At 41.8% G+C, this 23,329-nt stretch overlaps 1 protein-coding gene across 1 annotated transcript in view; it reads left to right on the top strand.

Annotated features, from left to right (window-relative positions):
* The first annotated feature begins 2,291 nt into the window (after window positions 1–2,291).
* The window catches only part of arhgap44a (Rho GTPase activating protein 44a), a 314,883-nt gene continuing 293,845 nt past the window's right edge, over window positions 2,292–23,329 (top strand). The window contains exon 1 of the mRNA XM_088000491.1: window positions 2,292–2,521. Within this exon, the coding sequence (XP_087856617.1) occupies window positions 2,466–2,521 (56 nt within the window). The 5' untranslated portion in view covers window positions 2,292–2,465. The remainder of the gene's footprint in view (window positions 2,522–23,329) is intronic.

A 23,329-nucleotide genomic window follows, 5' to 3' on the forward strand; every position in this document is an offset into this window, starting at 1 on the left:
TTAGCATCTCTCATTGTACTCACCTAATCTGCTTTCTTGTTTTTATACTCAGTGTTGCTACTTGCAAAACTAAGAAATCCTTATTTAACTGCCCTGTCACATTCAACCTTTTGCTCTATTAACCACTCAAGAAAACTTTCACCACCTGCAGATTTTTGATTTGGTACCATTTGGATTGTACTGCTTTTCCATACTGTCTTTGCAAAGTGCATCACTTACTTATATTAATTTTCATCTTCCATGTCTCAGAAGGTTTCAACATTCGTTTCAGTTGAACAGCGTGTCGACTCCAGACTAAAGTAAACAAATGAGATATTATTGAACCTTTTTGTTTCTTCTCTTCAGCCATTACCACTCCATTTTACCAAGCTCCAAGAATTCTTGTAATCAGTCCTGCCTTCTATTCTATGTAAAATCGGCTTTAAGGTAGGAGACATAGGGTGGTGATGGATGGTTGTTTTTTGGACTGGAAACGTGTGACCAGCAGTGTGCCAATGGGAATGGTGCTGAGTCCACTTTTATTTGTCATTTATATAAATGATTTGGATGAGAATATAGGAAGTATGGTTAGTAAGTTTGCGGATGACATCAAAATTGGTGACATAGTGGACAGTGAAGTGGATTATCTGAGATTACAAAGAGATCTTGATTAATTGGGTCAATGGGCTGAGAAGTGGCAGATGGAGTTCAATTTGGATAAAAGTGAGATATTGCATTTTGGTACAACAAACAAGGGCAGGACTCATCCAATTGATGGTGGGGTTCTGGGTGTGTTGTAGAACAGAGTGACCCAGGCATTCAGGTACATAATTCTTTGAAATTTGCATCACAAGCAGATGGATGGTTAAGAAAGCGTTTTGCATGTTTGCCTTCGTTGCTCAGACCTTTGAGTATTGGAGTTGAAACATCATTTTAAGGTTGTGCAGGACATTTGTGAGGCCTCTTCTGGAGTACTGTGTGCAGTTCTGGTCACCCTGTTACAGGAAGAATATTATTAAACTGGAGAGGGTTCAGAAAAGATTTACCAGGATGTTGCTGGGAATGGAGAGTTTGAGATATAAAAATAGATTGGAAAGACTGAGCATAGGAGGTTGAGGGGTGACCTTCTAAAAATCATGAGGGGCATAGATAAGGTGAATGACCAGGGTCTTTTCTCTAAGTTGGTTGAGTTTTAAACTGAGGGGGGGGGGGGGGACATATTTTTAAGGTGAGAGAAGAAAGGTTTAAGAGGACATGAGGGGCAACATTTTTTGCATAGAGAGTACAGTTAGTGTGTGGAATGAACTGCAAGAGAAAATGATGGATGCAGGTACAGCTACAATGTTTAAAAGATGTTTGTATAAGTTCATGAATAGGAAATGTTTGGAGGGATGTGGGCAAAATGCAGGAAGGTGCGACTAGTTTAGTTTGTCGACACAGACTGATTGGACTCAAGGGTCAAGGTATGAGCGGTGCTGGAAAAGCACAGCAAGTCAGGCAGCATCCGAGGAGCAGGAAAATCGACAATTCAGGCAAAAGCCTGATTAAGGGCTTTTGAAAATCCTGATGAAGGGCTTTTACCCAAAACATCGATTTTCCTACTCCTTGGATGCTACCTGACCTGCTGTGCTTTTCCAGCACCACTCTAATCTTGGCTCTAATCTCCAGCATCTGCAGTACCCATTTTTGCCTGGTTGGACCCAAGGGTCTGAGGCCACACTGTATCAATGACTCTATCAAAAAAAAATTCTTCTTGTCTCTTCTGCCCTAGTTCCCTGTTTCTGTTATATCTCCAACTTTTAACTGTTTCTCTGTCCATTGTTGCTATCTGACCACTGGAAATATTTTCAGATATTTTTAATTTTTTACATCATGGGACAAGTAACCCTTAATGTTGCACATTGGAAATAAAAACTGAAAATGTACCCAGGATGTGACAATTTGATGTTTGAAATGGGAGCTTGGTGTTCCAAGCTAGCTGTGTGGAAAGCATCCCCTCAAAAGTGTTGCATTGCTGATCAATGCAAGCACAATTGTTGGCAGCAGACTGCGGTTCTCCACCGGTAAAATACGGCGCTCCGCGGCTTCTATGTGTGTAGGTACGGGCGAGCATGGATACCTGGGAACTGTAGTTCTTTCTCTCGCAATCGTTGGACACAGTGTCGACCCTGGGACTTCAGATCCCATGAGGCAGCGGGCTTGCGGACGCATGCGTAGTAGGAACAGAGGCGGCTGTGCTGCTTCCGAGGACAGAATATGGTCCAAGCGCTCCCTGGTTTACCGTGTTGGGGGGAGGGGGGGAGGGGGGTAAGTCGGAGCTGCTGCTGGCACCCAGTAACCAGAGGGAGCGATAAAATGCCAGTCAGCACCTAGAGTGAGCGAGAAGGAGAAGATACGCGGAGAAGAAATATTGAGCTGGCGATCAGAGCTTGCGTGGGTTTTATCAGTGAAATGTTCTTTCATTGCAGCAGCTCGCTCCCCAGTCAATGATGAAGAAGCAGTTCAATCGGATGCGGCAGCTCGCCAACCAGACGGTGGGGAGGTAGGCGCAGCATTGCAAATCTATGACCCATGTCTGTTGTTTCACATCAATAACAATAATAATAATAATAGCATTTATAACGCCTGCATCCCGGAGAATGTGCCCCGGCTGAACGACAGCAGCGACTGCGAAGAGTTTAGCTCAGGAATGCAGAGCTGGTTGTTATTTTATGTGTGACAGTCCCTGTGTGTCTCTGCGTCTCCCTGTCTGTAAGACTGTGACCCTGTGTGTGCGTGATTGTGTGTCCCTTTTGTGTTTGTGTTGGGGGGGGGGGGGGTGCGTGTGACTATGTCCCTGTGTGACTGTATGTGGTGTATGTGACTGTGAACCCAGTATGTATGAGGACTATGTGTCCCTGCGTTTGTGTGCGACTGTGTGAGATTGACTTTATGTGGGGTATGTTTGTGACTGTATCCCTGTGACTGTGAGTGTGTGTCTTGTCAGTTCGCTGCTTCGCCTGGTTCAGTCTGTCCGCAGAAGCCTGGGTCCCAGCCGCGGCCGCTTCGCTAAAACCGAGTTTGACGGTGGAGGGCCGGGGCACATTTCATTTCGGTCCTCAGAAATTGTCAACCATCCGCCACAATTTAAGAAACATGTGAGGGAGGGGGTGGGGGCGATGTGTGGGGGAAAGAGATTCTATTCCCATCCCACAGACATAGCCAGTGCTGCGTCGGTCGATATTGATTGAGAATATAATGCGTATTCAAGCTGAGAATGAATGAGATCTTAAATATTTGAGGTCACGAAGAGTGTCAGGGTTTGAAGAGAGAATCTGACGTGTCTTGTTGTAGGATTGCGGTATTGAGACTTGGCCTCCCAGCTGGGGGGGGGGGGGGGGGCGTGGTTGATGTCAAATGCACCTTGCGGATTGCAAGCACAGAGCGAAAGGACAGTCTTTAGCTGAGGCTTCCTTTAAGAAGCAAGGTAGAGATTTGCTTGACTTCTGCAAGTGGTGATCCAGACCTTTTCGCTGCACAATACACTCCACAAGGTGGCATTAAAAACATGTTTACATTTCAGAGGATCCTGCGGTAAAGTGATGCTCTTGCAAAAAAAAAGTGGAAAAAAAAAGCTTTGAGCATTCGCTAATGTCCGCGTGATTTGCTTTGCACATGTATCCTCCCACCCCGTCCATTTGTAGAGGGTTGAAATTGTTTCTATGTTCCTGCCTTTACAAACCAACAGCCCGGAGGTGGTACCGTTCGCGCCGCAAACCCCTGCATCAGGAGAAACCGCGGGCGCGGAGCTCTCTGGGGCAGAGGTGCGAACGTCAGACGCAAGATGAAAATCTAGTTGATTGTGTCGAATCGCAAGTGTTTGAAGGAAGGGAAGCAACTATCTCAAAGAAGGAAAGGGCTCCAATGACCTGACACGGACGTGTCTGCTGAAAAATGTAGCATTCAATGTTCTAAATGAGTTGGTAAAACTGTACTGCTCCTCAACGCACACGATTTCCCCTGAACTCATGGCAAACGAATGACAGGATTTAAATACTTTAGCTATGTCAGCACTCGAGGTGACAATTACAATTTACCTGACATTTCACGTGACTCCCTACTTTTCCAGAGCCATCATAAAATTTACCTAAAATGTAAATTACATTTGCTTTTACAATTTGAAGCTAGCTTAATATGTTTAAAATCCTCTGAAATCAATGGTAACAGGCAATATATTATGGGCTGTAAATGTTCTTTTGGCACTGTATATACCATCCTAACTGTAATCGATTCCTCATTCAGGATGAACTAAGGAATTCTAAGAATCAGGCTAGGATAACAATAACTTCCTTTTTGGGTATATGTTGTAAGGCTTCTGTTGCTGCTCTCAGCCTGATATTGATGCGTTTGGGAATGAGGCAGACTTGGAGATTAGTCATTTGTCTTTGCACCTGAAAGCATTCAGTGCTAGTTCCCCACCATGAAATATCCCCTAGAATGTTCAACATGAATGTGAACTGATGCTCAGATTGTGCTGCTGGCCTCAAAATGACCACGCTCACTGCTGACCTCAAAGAAAGCTCCCCACAAAAGACCCAGCAATCCCTGTGGCATGCATTTCCTCATTCCAGGCATTGGATTAATTCTGGCACGGAGTCAAGGCCAATTCCTAGATTCCAGCAACAATGATGCTTTCAAATAGGCTAATCACATTGAAGAATGCACACAGACAGCTTGCCAAGAAGTGAAATACACAAATTATCCTTCATATCAATTTCACAGATGGTGAAATAAAGACAATGGCATCCATATGATATATATGGTAGAGCATTGTAAACCAACTTTGAGAAAATGTGATTTTTTTAATTAAATGGATATTCTGTTGGATTTGTTCTCACAATGTAGACATTTAAATTTTCGCAAACATAAAATAAGCTTTTCAAGGCCAAAGAGGTTGCTCAGACGTAGCTGGGACTTGGGTGTACTGTTCAAAACTTTGTTGTACTTCATTCAACAAAGCGCAGCTATTTTGGAACACTGACATTACAGCTTAGAAGAGAAAGTTCACGTGTTCAAATGATTTTGAAGGATGATTATCTATAGCGACAACAAAAGTGCACCTATTGGAGGAACAGAGTATCATCAACAGAAATTTCTGGATTTCGGCAGTTAACTGTCCTGTGTGGATGCTAAAAGTTGCTGTCAGTTTCACATTTGTATTGACACTCAATGCTGACAGTCATGCCATCCTTACAAGTACAAAATCTTGGTTCCTGATTTGCTTATCTTTTAGGCTTATTCAAATCCAGGACTAGATTATTTCTGATTTGATTATTTAGAAATGTGTCTCTCCTTAACTAAATATCTTTAATTAAAGAAATTCAAGCAGTATTTTAATATCTAAAGTACTTACAGTATTAGAAAATACTTCCTATCTTATTTGGATGATCTTCAGATTTAGACATTGGTGTTGACATTTTTAAGGGGAAGTCCAATGTTTAAATGAGAGTGATGGAGTAAAGTTGCAGGAGCTCATGTGGAATACAAATGTCAGTACAGAGCTGTTAGATTGAATTGCTCATTTATCTGTTCATGTTAAGGTTAGAAAACTACAGCAACTAGCAAGGTTTCTCGTTGGAGGAATAATTCATTACAGAATGAACTTTATTCATTCATTCATGGGATGCAGGTGTCACTGGCAGAGCCAGCATTTATTGCCAATCCCTAGTTGCCCTTGAGAGACTAGTGGAGAGTTACTTTCTTGAACAATTGCAGTCCATGTGATAGGTAGAGCCACAATGTGATGAGCAACAAAATTCCAGGATTTTGACACGGCGCCACAGCGTTCCTGTATATCTGCTATCCTTCTTGATAATAGTGGTTGTGGGTTTGAAGGTATTGTATAAGCAGTCTTGGTGAATTTCTGCAGTACATCCTGCAGGTGGTTCTTGATCAGACAGTATTTGATTTAGGATCATAGAGTCATACAGCGCAGAAACAGACCCTTCGGTCCAACTCATCCATGCTAACCAGACTTCTCAATCAGACCCACTCCCATATGCCAGCATTTGCTCATCGTCTTCTAAAAACTTCCTATTCATATACTCATCCAGATGCCTTTTAAATGTTGTAATTATATCCACCTCCACTCCTTCATCTGGCAGCTCGTTCCATACACGCACCACTCTCTGTGTGAAAAGGTTACCCCTCAGATCCTTTTTAAATCTTTCCCCTCTCACCTTAAACCTATGCCCTCTAGGAAAAAGAATCTGACAACATAACTATCATCCTTTGACATTCCATGACATTAGCACTGCTGAAATCATTACCGTCAATGTCCTGGGCTTACCATCAACTAGAAACTGAATTGAACCAGCGATATGATGACTTCAGGAGGAGGTCATAGGCTAGGATTCCTGTAATGAGCAATTCACTTATCGACTCCCCAAAGCCCTTCCATCAATCACGAGGCACAAGTCAGGATTGTGCTGGATAATGCCCCATTGTCTGAATGAGTGCAAATCCAACAGCATCCAAGAAACTTGACACCATCCAGCACAAGGAAGCCCAGTTGATTGGCATCATATCCACAAATATTCAGAGATGCTTTGGTTTATAGGAAACAAAAGTTCTGAAGAAGAGTCACTGGACCCAAAATGTTAACTCTGACTGCTCTCCACAGATGCTACCAGACCTGCTGAGGTTTTCCAGCAATTTCTATTTTTCTTTCTGATTTCCAGCATCCACAGTTTTTTTATAAGTATCCAAGACCCTACTATGATTCAGAAGGGTCACATTTACATGGGCATGCTGGGTATTATGCCACAATGAGTTCATCTTAAGCAACCGTGAAAGAAATAGCAAATTGTGCGTGATCAGTTCCAGGCCTGAATGTCAGACAGGGAAGATCACGTGTACAATTGAAATATCCTTGGAACAAGAACATCTTACATGTTCATCCTGGGTTCAAAGCAAAATCCTTTCTGTGCCGCACAGGCAAGATTAAAACTGCAAGAAACCACACCTAATTTCATCAGGTGTATCAGCTATATATTATGTTCCTTCTAATCCCTAGAAAATAAGGAGTATTGGTGATAGCAAACTCAGTCCTCTGGTACTCTGGTGAAGGTGCATTGCAGATGGAGAGAGCCTCTGCCACTTTAGGGCCAATTGGTGCTTTCCCTGAAATGAAAGCACATTTACAGTGCCTTTACTTTTGTTCAGTCAGCACTAGTTTGTTCCAATTATAATTATAAAATAGATTGTTACTCCTACTGCTTTGTGTGCTGTAATCTGTTTGGCCAGAATTCCTCTTGTTCCAAGAAGGGAAACAAATGTTGATAATGATATTTGCTCGTGTGTTGGAGATTGTGGAAGATTGTATTGATAATAATTTCATTTTTAATTATATGACTAGTTATATTCTTATTGTCCCCCCTAGAGACTCTTATTAAGAAAATGTTAGAACTATTTCAGCATTGCTTGTGATAGTATTTAAGAGCTGTGTTTACTTGAGGCAGAAGCAGTTGGGTTTACTTAGATTTGTATTTCTCAGGCTTTCCTTTGCCTAGCCTTCCATTTCATTCCAGTTTGAAATGTGGATGTAGTGTCCCTGAAACATTTCTAAAGCTTTGTCTGCATCACACGACCTATTCATGGAACTGAGTTATAACTCCACTGCATGTTTGATAAAAATGAATCCACAAATCAGATCACTGCTCCTGTCTTTCTGCTGCCCAACCATATGCGGTTATATCAAAGCTGCTTTGAATCCTTACTTCTTTACCCTTAAGTTTTATCAACGCTAGCAGATTATAATGGTCTTTACATACAGCAGGCAAATCACATTCTCACAGACTCCCCTGCTGAACACAGTGGAAACTATATATCTGAAGTAATTCCACTGCTGTTATGTGATTTAACAGTAAATGTTAGTGTATGTCTGTTTCTGAGTATGTGTTTAATATTTTAATCAAATTGAAAACCTTATCTTTTTTAAGAACTTTAGAAACTTGTCATTTTCAATCATTTTGAATCTTTCACTTCTCATATTTCCTCTTCCGAGTGAGTGTCAAGAACCTATCAACATGCATAATTGCAGCAGAAATGGCTGGATACCATTCGGAATTAAGATCACTGGCTGGAGCTCCTGTCCCTAATCCAAGAGCAGTGTAGCCAAAAGTAGCAGCAGCCTTTCCTTTCGCTATTGTGGTATCCCAATCATTGCTCCAAACTGATGTAGAACAGATTGGGAAGGCAGCCTAAATCCAGAGACTTCCTTGGATGATATGGCTCAGCTGCGAACTGGATACATTTGCTGAACAACTGGAGTAGAGGTCAAAAATAAATCTAATTTGTTGAATGGCTGTTCTGCACCTGCTTCACATAGGATCACAAAATAACCAGCGGAAAAAGAGATGTATATATCTGGTATAGAAAGTTGCATTGTAAAATGCTATTATGTTACTTTCCAACTACGTTTACAGAGTTTATTCTTGTCATTTTTAAGAAGAGAAGGTCTTTTCTACTCCTGTATCACAAATTTCTGACAGAAGTAATTGTACTGTGCCATTGTTATCCAGACAAACCAAACAGCTATTGTCATTACCCCAAAGTTCCACAAACAACAATGAGATGAATGACCTATTAACCTGCTTCTGATGCTTTTGGTTAAGAGACAAGTATCAGGCCAGGACAACTGAAAAACTCTTTGTTCTTAATTTGAAGTCTTGCAGACATCCAGAAACATTTCATAGAAAATAGGCAGCTACAACCTTGATTTTAAAGGACAATACCCTGATTCAATTTTGCACAAGAAAGCTTGAAACCACAATAATCTGTCTGGTTACAAACTGGAAATGCTCCTTAAAGAATTGTTAAAATGCATGTAAAATACTATGATCGTGGAATTCCATGGTTAGTAATCTCAACTCTAAATATTGTGAAAATGTTACATTGGCACCTGCCTGTCCTGACCCTAATGACATTGACATTCTCACTCCTTAACCCTGCCACTATTAGATGACCCCTGAATAAGTTAGCCAACTAAAGATGTTTTTGAAATTTCTTCCTCCAAAGTGCAGACCACATTTCAGATGTCATCCTTCTTGGTGGGATACACAAATGCTGGCATGGAACTTGTTATGCCAAATCTCTTTTGGCATCACCTACTGTCACTCTGCCCCATGTTTCACCTTAAGGAGACCTTACAAATCCCCTCTGCCCCTCCATCCCCGACTTGTCACTCATTTTGTAGTCAATGTGGTTCCACTGGGAGGCAGTGGCATTATACCAAGAGACTAGTAAAAAGTCCCAAGGAGTTTCAGGGCCTTGCTGGTTATTTTATGGTGAGAGAGATGAACCATTTTAAAATAACCAATATTTTGGCTTGAATTTAATGGCCTTTTCTATATCTACTCAATCTTTTCTGCCCTACAATTGCATGATATGCATTAGCCAGATTTTTATCCATTTTTAATAATCAATAGCAGCTTTTCTGCAAGCTATTAAATTATTTTATTCTGAAGAGGTTGAGTTAATGAGGAAATCGGTAATAGTCCCAATAAAATAGAAAAAGAGAAGGCTGTGTTTTGCTGACATTGTCAAATATGATCACCTTTACAGAATTCAGTTTAAGTTATCCCTTCAAATAGAAACAATATTGCTCAAGTCACCTCAGCTGATGTAATGGCTTACTTTGAAAGGATAGAACAGATCTAAAAGTTAAAGTTCTAAATTGGAGGAAGGCTAATTTTGACGGTATTGGGCAAGAACTTTCAGAGGTAAAGGGGCAGCTGGAAATTGGAATGCCTTCAGAAATGAGATAACGAGAGTCCAGAGAAAGTATATTCCCGTTAGGGTGAAAGGAAAGGCTGGTAGGTATAGGGAATGCTGGAAGACTAAATGGCAAATAGAGTTAAGGAGAATCCAAAAGGTTTTTACAAATATATTAAAGACAAAAGGATAACTTAGGAGAGAATAGGGTCCCTCAAAGATCACAAGGCGGCCTTTGTGTGAAGCTGCATAAAATGGGGCAGACACTAAACGAGTATTTTGCATCAGTATTTACTGTGGAAAAGGACATGGAAGATATAGAATGTAGGGAAATTGACAGTGACATCTTGAAAAATGTCTGTATTACAGAGGAGAAAGTGCTGGGTGTCTTGAAACGCATAAAAGTGGATAAATCCCCAGGCCCTGATCAGGTGTACTCTAGAACTCTGTGGGAAGCTATGGAAGTGATTGCTGTGCCTCTTGCTGAGATATTTGTATCATCAATAGTCACAGGTGAGGTCTGGAGATTGGCTAACGTGGTGCCACTGTTTAAGAAAGGCGGTCATGACAAGCCAGGGAACTATAGACCGGTGAGCCTGACATTGGTGGTGGGCAAGTTGTTGGAGGGAATCTGGAGGGACAGGATGTACATATATTTGGAAAGGCAAGGACTGATTAGGGATTGTCAACATGGCTTTATGCGTGGGAAATCATGTCTCAGAAACTTGATTGAGTTTTTTGAAGAAGTAACAAAGAGGATTGATGAGGGCAAAGCAGTAGATGTGATCTATATGGACTTCAGTAAGGCATTTGACAAGGTTCCCCATGGTAGACTGGTTAGCAAGGTTAGATCTCATGGAATATAGGGAGAACTTGCCATTTAGATACAGAACTGGCTCAAAGGTAGAAGACAGAGGGTGGTGGTGGAGAGTTGTATTTCAGACTGGAGGCCTGTGACCAGTGGAGTGCAACAAGGATCGGTGCTGGGTCCACCAGTTTTCATCATTTGTATAAATGATTTGTATGGGAGCGTAAGAGGTATAGTTAATAAGTTTGCAGATGACACCAAAATTGGAGGTGTAGTGGACAGCAAGGAAGGTTACGTCAGATTACAACAGGATCTTGATCAGATGGGCCAATGGGCTGAGAAGTGGTGGATGGAGTTTAATTTAGATAAATGTGAGGTGCTGCATTTTGGGAAAGCAAATCTTATCCGGACTTATACACTTAATGGTAAGGTCCTAGGGAGTGCTGCTGAACAAAGAGACCTTGGAGTGCAGGTTCATAGCTCCTTGAAAGTGGAGTCGCAGGTGGATAGGATAGTGAAGAAGGCGTTTGGTATGCTTTCCTTTATTGGTCAGAGTATTGAGTACAGGAGTTGGGACGTCATGTTGCGGCTGTACATGACATTGGTTAAGCCACTGTTGGAATATTGTGTGCAATTCTGGTCTTCTTCCTATTGGAAAGATGTGGTGAAATTTGAAAGGGTTCAGAAAAGGTTTACAAGGATGTTGCCAGGGTTGGAGGATTTGAGCTATAGGGAGAGGCTGAATTGGCTGGGGCTGTTTTCTCTGGAGCGTCAGAGGCTGAGGGGTGACCTTATAGAGGTTTACAAAATTATGAGGGGCATGGATAGGATAAATAGAAAAGTCTTTTCCCTGGAGTGGGGCAGTCCAGAACTAGAGGGCATAGGTTTAGGGTGAGAGAGGAAAGATATAAAAGAGACCTAAGGGGCAACTTTTTCACTCAGAGGGTGGTACGTGCATGAAATGAGCTGCCAGAGGAAGTGGTGGAGGCTGGTACAATTGCAACATTTAAAAGGCATCTGGATGGGTATATGAATAGGAAGGGTTTGGAGTGATATGGGCCAAGTGCTGGTGGGTGGATCTAGATTGGGTTGGGATATCTGGTCGGCATGGACAAGTTGGACTGAAGGGTCTGTTTCCATGCTGTACATCTCTATGACTCTATCACTCGCATAATCAGTGGCTAGGAACTATAACATTGTTATGTCTATATGTGACATGTATCATCAGAATTAGACTGCAGCACTGTTCACATTTCATCTTGTTTGTCATCTTTTCTGACGGAACCAAATATCAGAACAACTGAAATCGAATCCGATGAAATTGAGCACTGGGTGAGACAAGGTGATACCCTTTAGCATCAGAGCTGACACCATGATAAAACAAGTGTTAGATGAAGAAGAGAAAGGTGTAAAGTGGGTGATCAACTGGTGAAGGTAGTGCAATTTGCTGATGAACAGGCTCTATTAGTTAGCACAGCAAAAGATCCACAGATACCATTGGACAGAATAAATAAACTGGGAAAAGCTTACAGATTAAAAATTAGTTTTAAAAAAGACAAACATTTTAAAGGTCAGAAGAAATAATAGTGGGCAAGTAGAGGTTACAATGGTCAATAGCTATCACAATTTAAGTAATAAGAAGGATGTTGTGAAACTTGAAAGCAATCAAAAAGGATTTACAAGGGTGTTGCAGGGTTGGAGGGTTTGAGCTATGGGGAGAGGCTGAATAGGCTCTGTTTTCCCTGGAGCATCAGAGGCTGGGGGTGTCCTTCCTAAGGTTTATAAAATCATGAGGGGCATGGAAAGGGCACATGTGCAAGATTTTTTTCAGGATGTTAGTGGAATCAAAAAGTAAAAGGCATAGGTTTAAGGTGAGGAGAAAGATTTAAAAGGGATTTAAGGGGAAATGTTTTCATGCAGTGGATGGTGTGTGTATGGAATGAGCTGTCAGAGAAACTGGTGGAGGCTGTTACAAGTGCAATGTTTAAAACGCATCGGGATAGGTATATGTAGCGGAAGGGTCTGGAGGGATATAGGCCAATTGCTGGCAAATGGGACTAAATTTATTTAGGATATTTGGTCGGCATAGACGAGTTGGACCAAAGGGTCTTTTTCCTTGCTGTACAACTCTATGACCATAAAGAAGTCATATCTAGATTAGCCATGCAAAGGATGCTGTCTGTAAAGATAAATGTTTGCTCTGCATAAGAATGATTGGAGATCTTAATGAAAACAATCAAAATGTGGTTTAGTGTCTTGTTGTATGGGTTTGAAACATGAACATAGGAAAGCAGACATCAAAAGATTGGAAAGCTATGAAATATGGTTCTGGTAAGGGAGAATGCTGAAGCAATGAAGATTCAGGATGGTTGAGGAGGAAGATAATTCGTGAATATTTTGTAGAAAGACAAGTACCTTGTCATCACATATTGCCTGATGGAGCTAGCATTAGGTCAAAGTTTAAATCCCACATTCTTCTCACCAGTTTGTGAATTTGATAGAGTTAGGAACTCCTGTAGGTCTGCAGTCAATCTTCCTGAAATGGCCGTAGCAATGAAGATAAACAGGAAGTGCTGGAGGAACACAAATGGCCTGGCAGTATCTGTGGGAGAGAAAAAATGTTTATGTTTCCAATGACCCTTCGTCAGATCGCTCTGAAAAAGGGTCATTAGACTTGAAATGTTGTCTCTGTTTATCTTTCTCCAGGTGCTGCCAGACCTGCTGAGTTTCTCTCGAATGTTGTGTTTTTGTTTCAGATTTCCAGCATCCACAGCTCTTTGTTTTATTACAGTAATATGTTTTCTTTGGAGTACTTGATATGCAGGACTTCAGGACAGGATTTTCTTGGACTAGGTATATAGTCCTAGTAAATGAGAAATTAAATAAGAGTTTATTTTGAGAAAACACTGCCCAAGATGTATTTTGCTATAATTTTGTGTTCCCAACAGCAAGCTTTGGTTTAAGAAGAAGTACTGATCTTATGCAGGCTGTGAAAAGTTAGTAGTATCTTTAACTTGAATGGGAACATAATGCAAAAGGTTGTACAGCAACCAAGATATGCAGGATTTGAATAGAAAATAAGTAATTATGCTCTTTGCCATTTTTTCTTTTCAAAACTATTTAACACTTGAGTTCCTATTACATGAAAATAACACTTGTGCACCATATATTTTAATTGCTAACTCTGTTAAACAGAAATTCTGCTCCAAATGCATGTGATAACTTACTATATATAATTGTTATTACTCTCAGACTAACCTCTGTGTTTCAGACAGCCACACTATAACGTCTTACCAAATGTCCTCAAGTTTAATTAATGATTACTTCATGTTTAGTATATTGACTCTCCTCACTTTGGTAACTTGTGCATTCTCTATATCTAAATTTTTATCCCTTAACCCAGAAGTTTCTGACTGATGGAAGTGCCCATTCCTCAGGTGGTATGGCCCACCTCAAACCTCACCTCGATCGTTTCTGATGTATAAATCAGAACAGTGAGAGTTGGCTTTTCTTTTACATTTTAGACAACAGCAAAAGTATCTCTCAGTGTAAAGTACTCAATCCATTCAATCCTTTTGGTCCTTAAATTTGAACAATGTGTGACTGCATTATTCCTCTGATGTCACCTTCTGTCTCCTCTAGTTTTCTTTGACCATTGCTGGCCACATACCAGTGTGTAGGGACTGCCTACCTGATGATATTTTTCCATCCATGTGGAGGTTTCGACCTGTTTTTCTTTGGCACAGCATGTTAACACTGCCACCCGGAGAGTATTTATTAAACATTTCTTACAATTGTTGAGCATTGCTCAAAAGAGAGGCAGAGTGCCACAACCTTTCAACTTGGCAGTCATCAGGATAAACACAAGAATGCCAATTTCAAATGATCACAGCAATTTATGTTACAAAAGAAAGAAATGCTGATTGGTTTCCAAATCAATTGCACGTTACTGTAATGATTCGGAGATGCCAGTGTACAAAGTTAAAAATCACACAACACCAGGTTATAGTCCAACAGGTTTAATTGGAAGCACACTAGCTTTCGGAGCGACACTCCTTCATCAGGTGCTTGTGATCCCCTGATGAAGGAGTGTCGCTCCGAAAGCTAGTGTGCTTCCAATTAAATCTGTTGGACTATAACCTGGTGCTGTGTGATTTGTAACGTTACTGTAATGCTTACTACAAGTGCCATGCATTCAAATGCAGAGCCCCTTCCTCTGCAAACAAAAGGAACAGAATCATGAGATCACAGAAGAAGATCATTTGGCCCATCGTGCCCATGCTAGGCCTCCATGAATATCTGAAAATTGTAAAAAAATACATGGCAGAAATGGTGGCCATCTTGCCTTTGTGTCAGTGACATCCACCCAGCTCAATCCCTGAATATGCTGCATTTTTTTAATGAGACAGGAGCTTGGCAGTCTCTGGTCCCATATTACTTTCTCCATGGTAACACCTCAATCTCTCAAAGTCTACTTGCCACCCAATCGTCATCCTTTTCCCTTGTGGTGTGAATCACTGTGATTGTTTGAGATTTGGCTTTCTTGCATCGATCCTGATGAGTGCAAGTTAAAAGTAAAGCTTTGGCAATTTTTCTTATTTTCAATGATATCCTGCACAACTGGTTCTTACAGTAGCAAAACACCACTTCATATTAAAATACATTATATATATTACCAGGGGAATTCCAGAATATGATGTCATTTTCAGAGCTTAGCATTGCTTCACTTTTATCACCAAATCAACATTAAACTATTGGCTAATTTGATCGATACTTAATTTTCTTTTAAGAGTTTGCACCTTCAATCTGAATATTTGAGTATGTTGCTTCCTAAACAGTGTTAATTACAAAGCACAGAAAAATGTAAGTTGTCTAACTGTTAGATGATTAAGGTGGTATTGTTTTGTTAGTCCAGTGTTTTGCCAACACTATCTTGTGCATGAGCTTCATTATCCTGGTGTGTCCATAGAATATAGCTCTGCTGACAGGTGAACAGTCCTTGTGAACATTACAGTCTGAAAAACACCATGACTGGGAGGGTGGAGAATAAGATCAAAGTGCATCAAATTTTAGATGGTAAGCCTTATTGCCAAAAAATTAGCAACAGATGAGAGAAATGGAAATTTGCAGAACATAAATTTGCACAATATTAATTCTAATTTCTGGATTGAAAGTGATATGTTTGGAATGTAGGCAATAGAGGCAAATATACTAATATACTAGAGTAGGGTGAGCTGTAGTGGGGTGAATGGCTTCTCTGCTTCCCTGTTCTTTCAATGTATTTTTCCAGGAGAGGAAAAGCTGGGGAGGAGAAAAGGAAGGAGAGTCAAGATGTTGGAATGCTTTCTGAACAGCTGATTCTTGGGCACTACTGGGTAATGATTTGTGAGTAAAGCTGTTTTTACTTGTTTTCTCTTTGGGCTGGCAGTGAAGTCATGGTCAAAAAGAGAAAGAGAAGAAAAGATTTCAAGATGAAGGTTTCTTTGGAAGACCCTAGACTGTGGACAGCTGTTGTTTATTATCTTTAATCACTTCGGTGCACATGGCCTGAGGAAAATTGATTTGAAAGGTCATGTTATTTTGCTTAGGACTTTGATGGCACAGCGCCCAGTGCCCAATATGGCTGATGGAGCTTGCAGGCTCATTAAAAAACGATGAAACACACAATGATGTCTGTTGTAAAATATAATTTAAGAACTGTGGCCTTAAATTTGCTTTGTGATGTCCTATCAGTGCAGGTGGGGCACAGAGAATCACATCTGTACTGGAAAGGTTAGGTCCAATCCCGCCCAATATTGGGCTTTAGGCATCACTTGTATATGATTGGTGTGCTGCTCATCTGCAGGCAGTTCGTCATCAAGCAGGACTGCATTTTAGGGCCATTGTGTTATCTGCAGCTTCTCTTGCTCTTGATGAGGAAGCAATTAGCAAAGATTCGGAACTAAGTTGCCAGTAAAGTTGGAAAATAGAAGCAAGGGGATAGCAGCCAAGGAGGACAGGATTGCCTTCAATGTGGCACAGTCTTACAGGAGGCATCTCAAACAGATATTTGGCTCCCGTTAGTCTTTGCAAAGGACCTAATGAATGTTTCAGGAACAGAATTTTGACTACTCTTTTTCTGCCTTTTCCAGTTTCCAGTTGTGCTAATAGGTTTAGGGAAGAAGGCAACAGGAGGCTCATACCGTGCATAAACGCAAGTGAGGACTGCAGATGCTGGAGGTTAGAGTTGAGAGTGTGGTGCTGGAAAAGCACAACAAGTCAAGCATCGTCCAAGGAGCAGGAGAATTGACGTTTCAGGCAAAAGCCTAGATGAAGGGCTTTTGCCTGAAACATCAATTCTTCTGCTCCTCGGATGCTACCTGACTTGCTGTGCTTTTCCAGCACCACACTCTTGATTCATAATGTGCATAGATCTAGTGGGCTGAGTGACCTTCATGCTTTGCATTTAATGTAATTACAAATACAGGAAAAGGACATTCAGGGCGAAAGTGAGGACTGCAGATGCTGGAGATCAGAGTCAAGGTTAGAATGGTGCTGGAAAAGCACAGCGGGTCAGGCAGCATCCAAGGAGCAGGAAAATTGATATTTCAGGCAGGAGCCCTTCATCAAGAATGAGGATGGGAGCCTCTGGGGTGGAGAGATAAATGGGAAGGAGGTGGAGCTATGTTGAAGGTAGTTAACAGTGCAGTAGGTGGATGGAGGTGGGGATGAAGGTGACAGGTTGGAGACGAATGTGGAGCGGATAGGTGGGGAGGAAGACTGGCAGGTAGGACAGGTCATGAGGATGGTGCTGAGCTGGCAATTTGGAGCTGGGGTAAGGTGGGGGAAGGGGAAATGAGGAAACTGTGGAAGTCCACATTGATGCCCTGGGGTTGAAGTGTTCAGAGGCGGAAGATGAGGCGTTCTTCCTCCAGGCGTTGGGCAGTGAGCAAGTGGCGGTGGAAGAGTCATTTGTAGAAGTGCAGGTAAAAATTTGATGGATGTGGAAGGCACCTTTGGGGCCTTGGATGGAGGTGAGGGTGGGCGCAGGTTTTGCAATTCCTGCAATGGCAGGAGAAGGTGCCAGGAGGGGAGTGTGGGTTGTTGGGAGGTGCATGGAGGGAACGATCTTTGCAAAAAGCGTGTAGGGGTGGGGAGTAAAATATATCCCCGGTGATGGGGTTCGTTTGGAGGTGGTGGAAATGTTGGCAGATGATGCAGTTTATGTGAAAGTTGATGGGGTGGAAGGTGAGGACCAGGGGGTTCTGTCCTTGTTGCGGTTGGAGGGGTGGAATTTGAAGGCGGAGGCACAGGACATGGATGAGATGCATTGGAGGGTATCTTCCACCATGTGGGAGGGGAAATTACGATCTTTAAAGAAAGAGGCCATCTGGTGTGTTCTGTGGAGGAACTGGTCCTCCTGGGAGTAGATCCCAGGAGGACCAGTTCCTCCACAGAACACACCAGATGGCCTCCTTCTTTAAAGATCGTAATTTCCCCTCCCACATGGTGGAAGATACCCTCAAATGCATCTCATCCACGTCCCGCACCTCCGCCCTCAAACCCCACCCGTCCAACCGCAACAAGGACAGACCCTCCCTGGTCTTCACCTTCCACCTCACCAACCTCCGCATAAACTGCATCATCTGCCAATATTTCCGCTATCTACAAATGGATCCCACCACCAGGAATATATTTCCCTCCCCACCCCTATCCTCTTTCCACAAAGACCGTTCCCTCCATGACTATCTGGTCAGGTCCACGCACCCCCCCAACAACCTTCCTGACACCTTCCCCTTCCACTGCAGGAATTGCAAAACCTGTGCCCACCCTCCACCCTCAATTCCATCCAAGGCCCCGAAGGAGCCTTCCACATCCATCAAAGTTTCACCTGCACTTCCACAAATGTCATTTATTGTATCCGTTGCTCCCGATGTGGATTCCTTTACATTGGGGAGACTGAACGCCTTCTCGCAGAGCACTTTAGGGAACATGTCCAGGACACCCGCAGCAATCAACCACACCGCCCCATGACCAAACATTTCAACTCCTGTTCCCACTCTGCCGAGGACATGCAGGTTCTGGGCCTCCCCCACCACCACTCACTCACCACCCAACGCCTGGAGGAAGAACGCCTCATTTTCCGCCTCTGAACACTTCAACCCCAGGGCATCAATGTGGATTTCACCAGTTTCCTCATTTCCCCTCCTCCCATCATACCCCAGCTCCAACCTGCCAGCTCAGCACCATCCTCATGACCTGTCCTACCTGCCAATCTTCCTTCCCACCTATCCGCTCCGCCCTAATCTCTAACCTATCACCTTCATCCCCACCTCCATCCACAAATTACTCTTAGCTACCTTCTCCCCAGCCCCCCACCCCCCCTCTCCCATTTATCTCCCCACCCCAGAGGCTCCCAGCTCATTCCTGATGAAGTGCTCCTGCCCGAAATGTCGATTTTCCTGCACCTCAGATGCTCCCTGACCTGCTGTGCTTTTCCAGTGCCACTCTAATCTTGAAAAGGGCATTCAGCCCTTCATGACTGTAGCAGTTGTTTGGTCAAACTACCCAACTAGACCCACAGCACCAATCACATCCCGCCCAGTCTGTCTTCAACCTCTTCAAATATCTCCTTCAAGTTTTTATTTATTTCCCTTTAAAAGTGCTTCCTCCACCTTTTCAGAGTGTCTTTAATGGATCACAACAGCGCACTGTATTATTAAAAATTGATTTATGGAGCACTGGCATCAGTGGCAGGGTCAGAATTTATTATCCATCTCTCATTGCCCTTGAGAAGGTGATGGTGAGGTATCTGTTTGAGCTGCTGCAATTTGGTGAAAGTACTCACATAATGGAGTTAGAGAGGGAGTTCCTGGATTTTGATTGAACGATAATGAAGAATGGGTGTTTTATTTTTAAGTTAGGATTGTTTAACTTGACGACGAGCTTAGAGATGGTGGTAAAATTTGGGCGATTCTGACAATACTGCCTTGGCAAGTGGCTGCAGTGTGTTTTGTAGATGGTAAACATTGTAGCCATGATGCCCCACTGGTGGAGGGAGTGAATGGTTAATGTGGTGGGCAGAGTGCCTAATAAATAGGCCACTTAGTCCTATATGAAGTCAAGCTTTTTGGGGTTTGATGTTGCTGTGCATTCAAGCAGCAGGAGGGTCACACTGCTGACTTGTGGCTTGTATGTAATACATATTCATATCTATATTTTAATGTTATTTTGTATGTCTGAACTAGTAAAACTTGGGTTTTCTATGTCTCTGAAGGACTTTAATGCTTAAATTGTATGTACCTGTGCAGCCATAGTGATTTATTTTAAAACATAGTATTAGAAAGAGACTTCCTGGAGAGTAAAGGAAAAATCTACGAGAGAACAAATTAAACAGTGTAGTGCATTAGGCTTTCAGATAGAAGATTCTAGAATTCTGTTTTTCGGCTTGATGGAACTCCTATCTTGGAAAAATCCTTTTGGGTTTAATTTGCAGAAGTCTTGGCTAGAATTGGATGTGTAAGATTATTGCTCTCGAGAAAGTGATGTAGTTTTAGGACTGTTAAGAAAGAAGTTACCTCAACCAATTTAAATTAATTTAGATTAAGAAGTTTGAGATCAGAAGTTTTTGGTTAAAATCCTGAGAGGGTAGTGAAGCCGAGAAAGTCTAATCTCAGCTGTTTGAAGGCTCCAGGCAGGGACTATCAGGTTCTCAAGATTAGGAATTGAAGCCATTGTTAAATTCAGCCTCATAGGTGTGAAAGAGGAGAATATTCTCTCTGGTGTAAATAATGTAAAGGAATGTTGTATGAGACTAATGGGTATATGTTTTAGCATGTGTTCTGAAGTCTTTAATTTGTATTATGTGTAAGTATTGGTTCATTCTATTTTGCCTTCATTTATTTTGCATAATAATCGTTTGTTTTATTGTTAAACCCAAATCTGCAGCATTGTATGTTTGTGTTTCAGTGAAACGCCACCTCATTAAAAGCAAAAGAAAAAAGTGTGATTTATCAAGCCAGGTTTCAGTTTGGAATCTGATTTGTCTACTAATCGCATCATCTGAAATCATAACAATGTGGCAGGAATGTTATTGCCAGTTAGGTCCTGTTGAGATTTGTTGCATGAAGGGTTTCATTACCTGAGGAGGTGTGAAAGTATCTGAATACTATAATCCTCATCAAACATCACTATCTCAGACCACAGAAGGATGGTTATTGATGAAGCAGTTGATGATATTTGGCCTTTGGATACTGCTCTGAGGAACTCCTGCAATGATGTCCAGGGCCTGAGATAGCTGGCCTTGAGCAGCTAAAGCAATGCTCCTTTAAGCTGGGTATAGATTCAGCCAGGGGACAATTTTCTGTCCGATTCCCATTGTCTTCAGTTTTACTAGAGCTCCATGACGCTGCAATTGGTCAAATTCTGTTTGATGTCAAGGTCAGTCACCCACATCGATTTCTGAAATATAGTTCTTTTGTTCATGTTTGGACTGTTAAGAGTTTTGGAAGCGAGCAGTTTTGGCAGGACTCAAAATAAGCTTCAGCAAGCAGGTTCTTCGTGAGTAGGAGCCATTCAGTAGATTTCTGATGATGCCTTCCGTTACTTTTCTGAAGATCAAAAGTAGACTGATGGGATGGTAATTGGTCAGATTGAATTTGTCCTGTTTTATGTCAGCTGGGCAAACCTGGGCGATTTTGCACATTGTTGGGCAGATAAGTGTGAAGGAAACTCCTCGACTTGCCTCTAGTCCTTTAGCCAATCACTGAAATCTCATTCTCCAGTTATTGACCTCCTACACACTAGAAACACTTTCTGTTACTTAGCCAAACATGATTTTTGAACACAAAATCAAATCTAATCTTAATCTTCTCTCCTACGTAAAGCAACCACAGCTGATCCAGTCACTCAACATCGCTGAATTCCTTTATCAGGAACATCATTCTAGTAAATCTCTTCGGCACACTCCTTTAAGACTTGGCATCGTTCAGAAAAGTGTGATACCAAGAATTGAACACTATTTGATAACTGAGACCTAACCATTTCAACAAGGTTTAACATAACTTGTTTGTTTTCATACTCTGTAATTCTATTTCGAAAACCATTGAGACTTTTTTTTACAACAACTTTATCAAGATTCAAAGATTTGTGTAAATATTAGGGTGAAGTGGTGAAGGAGCAGTACTGTCACTAACAATCCAGAGGCTAATGTTTGGGAACATGGAAAAATCCCACTGTAATGAAATTTGAATTGAATACATTTGGAATTGAAAGCTAGCCTGAGTAATGGTGACCAGGAAACTATCATCCATTGTTGTAAAAATCCATCTGGTTCCCTAATTTTTCTTCAGGGAATGAAATGTGTTATCCTTACCTGGTCTGACCAACATGTGACTCCACATCCACAGCAAAGTGATTGATTACTATATGACTGTCTTACCTGTGACGAGAAAGTGTATAAGATGGCAGAGGATAGCATGTCGTTAGTCTCATTACATATGCGGGAAAGATGGCAAGCTGTTCTGAAGGACAGAGGAAGGAGCACAGTGGTTGTAAAGGGTATGAAGGGGGGGAAAGGCTGAGAGAAAAGAATGGGTGAGGGCATGTGTTGCAAGCGACAGTGAGAGCAGTGGGGCAAGAACCACGGTGGGGAGGTTTGTGTGGTGGCACTAAAAGAGATGACAGAGAGAAGGGTGTGACAGTTAGCCTGGCATAGCAGACAAGGTCACATTGACCTTACTGCATTGCTAGTCATTCTTTCATACCCTGGAGATGGCACTGACCTGGGTGGTGACCTCGGACCAGGCTGCCAGGGTCTACTTCTGCTCCAACTTTCTCTGTTCACATGTCCACATTCCCACCTACCCCGCTAACCTCTGACACTATATTTAGTCTCTCATCCTTCCATTGAATACTTTTTTAGAATTTACCACTTCAGTAAACACTTCTGGGTTTCCTTTTATGTTAGCGTTAATCTATTCTTATGCTCTAACTTTGCCCTTCTTATTCCCTTTTTTAGAACTCCTCTGAACTTGCTATATTCAGCCTGTTGCGATGTAATGAATGTGCGTGTGCGCCCCACCTGCCATATTGGTGTCAGGCACAGTGCCACTGAATTTCTCGGCTGGTGAATGTGAAATAATCATATATATATATATCAATTCTCATTGGGTCATGTGGACTGAATCGGTGAAAAGGAATAGTTCACAGCTGTCCAGGGGCTAAACACTGCATTCTTCCAGCTTTTGTTAAAAATGCCAAAACAGACATTTTAAGGATCCAAACCACCTTTGTTTCAAGAAAAAAAATGCTGACTTTGTTGAAGATCGCTTGTGCTGTTTGAAATAGTTTATCTGAAGTATTTGCATATTGGAGATGAATAAACAATCACTGTGTGTGTTGACTAAAATTTCATCAAACTGCTTAGAAATAGCTTCTGAATGCAAAGCAAAATTACAATGACTATCTGAGCCAATTATTTTCATTCTTAAATTTGTGGATCACCAAAGGCTTATCAGTTTTAATCTGAGTAATTATTGACTAATTCTGTGATTCAGTTACCCACAGGACTTTATTACAGGATTGGATGTATTGCCACAATTTTGTACATTGTTTGGTCAATATATCAGACTGTTATATTCATAAAGTCCTCTTCATTCTTCAGAATGCCAAGTAGCCAGAAATTAAAACAAAAAATGCTGGAAGTCTGCTGTAGGTCAGTCAGCACATGTCAAATGAAAAGACAGTTATGAAGCTTCATCTATGAAGATGAGGATAATTACAAGACTGTGGAGCCTTTAATGTGATAAA

Source organism: Chiloscyllium plagiosum, unplaced genomic scaffold, assembly GCF_037043375.1.
Source record: "Chiloscyllium plagiosum isolate Xiang-an unplaced genomic scaffold, Cpla_swu_hap1 HiC_scaffold_25, whole genome shotgun sequence".
Classification (NCBI taxonomy): Eukaryota; Metazoa; Chordata; class Chondrichthyes; order Orectolobiformes; family Hemiscylliidae; genus Chiloscyllium; species Chiloscyllium plagiosum.